The 7,205-nt window shown below is 39.4% G+C and overlaps 1 protein-coding gene across 2 annotated transcripts in view; it reads right to left on the bottom strand.

Moving 5' to 3' along the window:
- Positions 1-208: 208 nt before the first annotated feature.
- Positions 209-7,205, bottom strand: part of ARL3 (ADP ribosylation factor like GTPase 3) — a 33,049-nt gene continuing 26,052 nt past the window's right edge. For both annotated transcript variants that reach the window (XM_033149787.1, XM_033149786.1), the window contains exon 6: positions 209-3,617. In XM_033149787.1, coding sequence (XP_033005678.1) covers positions 3,570-3,617 — 48 coding nt within the window. In that variant the 3' untranslated portion in view covers positions 209-3,569. The remainder of the gene's footprint in view (positions 3,618-7,205) is intronic.

The raw sequence follows: 7,205 nt of genomic DNA, 5'->3' as shown, positions 1-7,205 counted from the left end.
AATAGGAGAGCCATTAGGTTATAAAATCATAAGCATACAGAAACAACAAACAGCGCTAAATGTTCAAATGAACTGTATAGAGACAGAACATCACAGCATCCTGGAGGAATTATATGTACAGCCGTTTCAAACAGACTATTCAAATGGAGTTCCTTAAAAGAAAATCAAAACTTCATTCTGAAATAAAACAAAATTGTAAAGGCATCGCCATTTCTACTAAATTTTATTCAAGTTTGCCAAACATCTAAACATATACACCAAGGCTTAGCATCATCAACTTATCATCACACACACCCTTTTCATGAATGTCAAAAAAGAGAGAATAAAACTAAGAACTAAAAAAAAATAAAAATCTGATGTACCCTATTGAGAGAACGGAAAAGGTGTAATGGACAGCATTTGCAGCTATGGCTTTTTATAGCAACTGAGCATCATCTGGTATGTAAGAAAGAGAGCAAATCCTGCTATGTTTAATCAAAGAAACAAGTAATTAAACCACATCTGAAACATGCCTTCTTCATTCTAGTATGTGACATGAACAATACTACTCCGGTCTCTCAAGGCTATACTTCATCCATTCTGGCTCACCTGTAAATGTAGCACAGTATTCAGATAGGAAACATGTACCATATATATAGCAAAACACCTTGTCAAAGAGTCAGTGTGGCTGTTGTTGTACTTAAATGAAAGAAAAACCCTTTCACACACTACATTCAGTGCAGAACTAGCTGAACTGGGGATATTGTGAAAGCCAATAGCAGAGCTGGAATAAAATTATTTTTTAAAAAGGATTAGATAAAACCATGAAGATTGGTTTAAGAACTGTGAACTAAACAGTTAGAAGTTGCGAATTCGCCTGCTCAGGGCAGTCTTTTCCATTTGTTAGAAATAAGAGGGAGATTGTTCCATAACTGTCCTGTCTTGCAACTTATTTGTGAAGCATCCATGTGGCATAGGTCATTTTCAGAGCCAGGATATTGGCCTCTGGGGTCATTGGGTCAGCCCTGTCTTCTAGTTCTTAGAATATCTAGTTAGGTCAAAATGATTCAAACTTGATGCAGGTATGATAGCTGCTTGTTGAAGTCGATGAACCATGGTAGTTCCTTTTGGCTCAATGAGATCCCATTTTCCACAAAAAAAATATGCTTAGCAAGAGATGAGAAAGAAACAGAAACAGGACAGCCCTGGGCAATCTGCATTCACTGTCTGAGATAATAGAGAGCTGTATTTTGTGCTCAAAGATAGAAGCAGAGAAGGCAGCATGGTCAGTTTGCTTCAGAGTTTGTCAACCTGGTAGTAAGTATTGGGGGTGCTTCGTTAGCTTGCTGCACACTGAAGGAAATGTACTTCTTCCTGAACTGAACAGGCTGACTTAGGTTTGTTGAATTTTAGGGGAGACGCTTCCAGACATTATGGCATGAGCAGAGATAGGCCTCTCTATAACATCTGGACTGGATAGTTGCAGACATATTTCATTTCTTTCAAAATTGGGCTACAAGTGCAAGAAAAAAAAAAGGTTCCTGCTGCCACTTTTGCACACTGGACCTCTAAAGAGTGAAAGCCTTTTCTAAAACGCAAATCAGTATTTGCAACATGTCACCAGCTTCCCTGTAGAAAGCAAGCAATAGGAAGTATCTGCTCTTAGTGATATTTTAGCAGTTTGTGCAAATATGTATTTTAGCTGTCACGCTTGGGGGTTCTCAATGGATTGATTTGGACTGTTGTCTGTACTTTATTTTATTCTTGCTCACTGTTGTAATGTTTGCTTATGGATTTATTTCCCTTACAAATCGGTTGAAGTAGGTGGGATATAGACTTAATTTATCTAATCTAGAATTTATGTCTGTTGCAAACCACAAATTAATAGCAAGACAGAATCCAAGTCAAGGTGGACTAGAAATTATTGCCATTACTTTGTCTAGATTAATAAGGAATAAGCAAAAAAAACACAATATAGTGACAATGGATTATATGGTCAACAAATGTCTGAAAGCAGCTATTGTGCTCTGGCTCTCCACAATGTATACACATTTCCCAAGGTTTAGCAAAGCAAGTTTACTCCCTCCCACTAGGAATGAGAAAGGGCATTATAGTTGCCATGGCATTTTCTGGCCTATACTCTGGTTATAATCTGCATGCTGCGTGCTAAATTCATTGCATGCAAGACTGCCCTCGCCAAATTACTTTGAACTTGGACAAATCTAGCAGATGACCCAGAGGCGAGAAGCAGCCTCCTATGTCATTTCCTGGTGTTGTAGCGATATGCTGAGATTTCGCAATCATACTATATGACTATTCCCTCAAAGGGGAGAGTGCATCCTTCATGCATTTTCCTAACGAATATTCTGGATTTAAGAAGTTATAGACTCTGGGTTTTTCTTCTTAGGACTGATAGAGGAATGCTTCTCTTGCCAGAGATTCATCTATACCTTTCGCTCTAAACTGCAACTTAAATTGGTCAGGTATTTCCTGAAGTGAGGGACATCTCTTTTTGAACACATCCAGACAGTTACTTCCTGCACAGATAGTTCTGAAATGTAGTTCTAAACTAACAGTGCAGGAAGCAGTGCAGACTCACAAAAAAGCGATCCCAGACTATACACCCACAACAACTCATTTGGATAGAGCCACTACATTGAACCTGTTAATCTCAGTCTATTACTGTTTCGACTACTTGGGAGAAGCACATTTGCTACATGGCTTATAGGAGGCAGATGCAGCCTACCAAAAGCTCTTCTCAAAACACGCCCCCCTAAATTAACCTGCAGCTAAGACTTAGAGCACTAAATTGACTACCACTATATGCTGTTAAACTCCACCCTCATGGAGGGATTTTTACAGTGCAACGAGACTGAATGTCAAAGAGCTCTTGGTCTGTTTACACCAACCATAAAGGCAACACTGCACTGCAGTCTGACACTGTTTTATTTGATAAATGACAGCATCTCTAGCACTCTGATGCTTCTAACATTCAGACTGTTAAGAACTTGAGTTACAACGCAGGTCTCTGTAAAAGGAAGGGCAGACACCTGGGTATCTCGCTATAATAAAGGCTCTTCATGAGGCCATAGGAGTGTCTTGCCAGCATTCTACAAAGTAATGTATTGTTTTAAAACTGAAGCACAGATGCTAATAAAACATCAGCTCATTTGCCGATGAGAAAAGCTTTGAGTGGCACCAGGTGAGCATCCTGAGTGACTTCAGAACTGAAGCAGGCTCCCATACACATTGCTATGATCATCCTACACTCTGCGGAACCCACTGGAAGTCTTTATGGCAGACTTCAATCTGCTCCTGTTTTCAGATTTTATTCTTTAGTCAGATGAATGTGGAGACTCTCAATACTACTTATGCCAAAAGGGGTAGGGGTGGGGGGAAGAAATGCATATATGGAGGGAAATGATACTAGAGAGAAGGTAAAGTTCCAATTTGGGCAGTAGGCTTAGCTGCTGTTCCCATTTCTAACAGCTATAGCTGCACACAGATGGAAAAATATTTGGTCAGATGCTAGCAGCCAGCTAGCGTGTTTGGCTCCTGCAGCCCCTCCAATTCCATGCAACGCAGTTCATTTACTTCTTCTTTGCAATGACATTTCTGCAGACCCAGTTCATGCCATCCTTCAAAAACAAGACAACAAAGAAATGGAACATTAGATGAGAGGAAAGGGTCAACTTTTGCCCAGTTCACATTAAGTTCTCCCTTATCCCATTTTGCAAAGACACATTCAAGTTTCGCTTTTCCCTATCCAATATAATAGTGTATGTGAAATGCTCTGTCTTGTTAGTGCAACTATGGTTAGGAAACCTGATCTACAAATGGCCCCTTCTTAATCTTACATCCCTTTTCTTGTTGGTAAAGTTATGGGACTAGGAATCACTGCCTTTTTATCAGGCTTTTCTGTCAGCATGACCGTCTTTGGCTTTAATTGTGACATGGATCCACCCACTTACAACTGTGTGGTTGTTATTATCCTGATTTATTTTGAAGAGGATGGACTGTAAATCTAAATGTGAAGGATTATCAAGGATCCTTTGCTAACTCAGCAGTACACAATCTTGTCACATTCAATTTAACTGTTGCACTATACATTTGTGCTTCCTAGTCCTGGGACTGCAGCTTTGAGATTTTCATTGTCTCCTCCCACTTATGAAATGCTAAATTTGCTCAGCTGCATCCATACACATCCTGATAAATATTCTGCAGTTGCCAAAAAAGGGAGAAAAGATAGAGAGATACTCTAAGATGAGATCACAAAATAGCTTGCAATAAATAATTTTTAATAGATGAAATTAACAAGGTTGGGGAAACCCAGCCAGATGGGCAGGGTATAAATAAAATAATAATAATAATAATAATAATAATAATAATAATAATAATAATAATAATAGGCAGTGTAGGTGGCAAAATGTACAGCTGCAAAGGTATAAAGTATTAGCAAAAGAAACTGCATTTAGAAATGCACTAATAATGAAGGAGGCAGGGATGTAGAACTACCAAGAGCATAGCGCCTCTGCCCATGTGAGCCTATGAAGCTGCCTTCGTGGTCCTCCCAAGTCTCAGGCTGAGGTCCTTCTAGCCTTGCTGACATCCTTTTCATTGGAGAGCTTGGAGACTGGCCAGTCTAGTCCAATCACAAATTTCTCCAATGACAAACAAGATTTTGAATAAAGGAGAAAGCCTAGGAAATGACATACAATGAATGTTGGTTTTCATGCACCTTTACCCAAGTCCCCAGACCTCTCTGATTTAATCTTAATAGCCCACAGTTTAGTGTCAGCAAGAATGAATAGTCGGGGCTGAGCATGTTGCTGTGTATACTGTAATGTCTTCAACATAACTGGAAGGCCTGCAGATTTCAGCTTCCTTTAAAAAGGGGGGGGGGGAGCACGAGTGGACATGCATGCACAGCAAGTTCCAGTACAGTTGACTCATGATCATTGTAGAAAATACTCCAGAAAAAAGGTTTGGGTGGGGTTCCCAAAAGTAATGGTAGAATGTTTCAGAACTCAACAAGTTGCCTGCTCCTCCCTACAGCTGCTTGTTTGCCCTTACAGCACCAAGGACACATGCTCCCTTGCTACCCAAGATCTTGTGAAGAAATTCTAAATGCTGAAAGACCTTATATACATCAGTCAAAATGCTGGAAGTAAATGTTTTGTAAAACTAAGGGAGTTCTACAGCAATTAGGAAACATACATGCCAACTTCCTTTATTGCACCTTTTAGAAATCTGGTTGCATATAGAGCAGTTTAAAAAACAACAACAATGGAGCTTTCTGCAGCAGTTTTTGCTGCTCCTGTTGCCTCTAAAGCAGTAATCGTGTTTGCACACATCATGGAATACAAGGCAAGCAGCACTCCTCATTCATTTTGAATGTAGGTTTATATGGTGAAGCAGAACAGCTGAGAGCTTAAAGTCATAAATATCTGCTGACGCTCCTTTGATATTCAGCACAACAATCCCATAAACAATACATCCCTGCAAAACAACCACCAGGCACCCCATCTCCCAGGTAGAAGCAGACCAGAACCTACCCATACAGAGGGACTCTAACACTGCCCGATGCCACAAGGGAGCTCAGCCAAAGGGAAACTCAGCTACCTGAACACTGCACAGCAGAGGCTCATAAAGCTGAGTTTATGATGGGATTTACTGTGGCTGTGAGCCTGACTGTATAACAAGGGCAAAAGAATGACAAGGCACTATGCAGGAGGAAAGGTGAACTCCAAATGGCTTTTCAATTCATATCTGGGTCACTTTACTTTGAAGGCAGGAACTCATCCAAAAATCACTTTCATAGCAAGAGCTGGTTCAAAGAGAATTCTGACTGTCCCTAATTGGTTTGTGGGGAATGAGTGTGTGAAATTAACACAGAGACTACAAGGGGAAAAGGATCAATTTCCCTGGATCAAAGAGGATAAAACACACACTTTTTTTTAAATCTGCAGGTAAACCGTTTCCCATACTCCACACAAATAATTGTCAGTATCAAGTTCAATGATGGGAAATAAATGTTCTCATCAGATAGCTAAAATGCAGAGATCAGCTTAATGGGATCAAATTCTGGTAAAGAATTGGTGGCTATTTGCCAGCAGGGAAAGAAACAGGAAGCTAGTAATTAGAGAAGCAGAAATTTGAAAATAAAATCAGTAAGGCTGTTGTTACATCTGCCTTAGAATTTTATTTTATTTTATTTAACAGTAAGACGAGCTCAGCTAGATAAGACTAAAACTCTTCTAGACCAACATATTATTTCCAACAATGGAGAACCAGATGGATTCAGAAAGCCCACAAACAGGGCATGAAAGACAACTACACTTCTCTTGCTCTATGTCCCCAGCACCAGATATTCACAAGTATACTGCCTCTGCATGTGATGGTTCCATTTAGCTCCCTATCCTCCCTGAATTTGTCTGGTCCCTTTTGAAGCCATCTAAACCAATAGCTGTCACCACCCCTTGTAGAGGTTAATAACATATGTGGAATAGTACTTCCTTTTGTTTCTTCTTTTTTGCATAATTTTTAATTGCAACTTTTCACCATATAGTATAATGAAAAAAAACTAATCTAAGTAAAAATAAAGAAGAAAACAAAGAAAAGAGGCTCTCTCTCAAAGGAAGATCTTAAGTCTTGTCTCACACAGAAGAGGATGGACCACTCCCTGAAAGCTTCCCTTTCTTCTCCCAGCTTCCCACCTTGGGAGTTCTTCCCTTCCCTGCCTCTCACACAGGTTCTTTCACCAGTCATCCATCACCTTCCTGTACATATCCTCAGAGTAGAGGACATCGACAAACAAAATAAAACATAAGCAAAAGCAAAGTAGATGAAGGAAGAAAATGAAAAAAGACAGGAAGAAAAAGATAAGAAAAAGAAAAGAGATAAGAGAGGATAGAAATAGAACGACTTCAGATTCTTCGTCTGTCAATTATATCTATAAAGATTATTCAAATAAATATCCAAAGTGTTCACTCCAGGATGGTATCCAGCTGTATTCCAGGAAAATATCCAGCTGTTCCTCGATCTGCTAGGCAATGTTTTTCCAATCTTCAGCCGCACACCAAGTCTAAAAAGGGGTTCTCCAATTGTTACTATCACTAAATGTTAAGAATAGTTTTTCTCCAGTTTGGTATGACAACTTTATCTCCATAAAATTCCAACTCCCATTATTAGAATAATAATCCATAGTTATTTACTTGTAGTATATT

Source organism: Lacerta agilis, chromosome 5, assembly GCF_009819535.1.
Source record: "Lacerta agilis isolate rLacAgi1 chromosome 5, rLacAgi1.pri, whole genome shotgun sequence".
NCBI lineage: Eukaryota > Metazoa > Chordata > Lepidosauria > Squamata > Lacertidae > Lacerta > Lacerta agilis.
The sequence above is the reverse complement of the archived record's forward strand: the minus strand, read 5'-3'. Positions and strand labels throughout refer to the sequence as shown.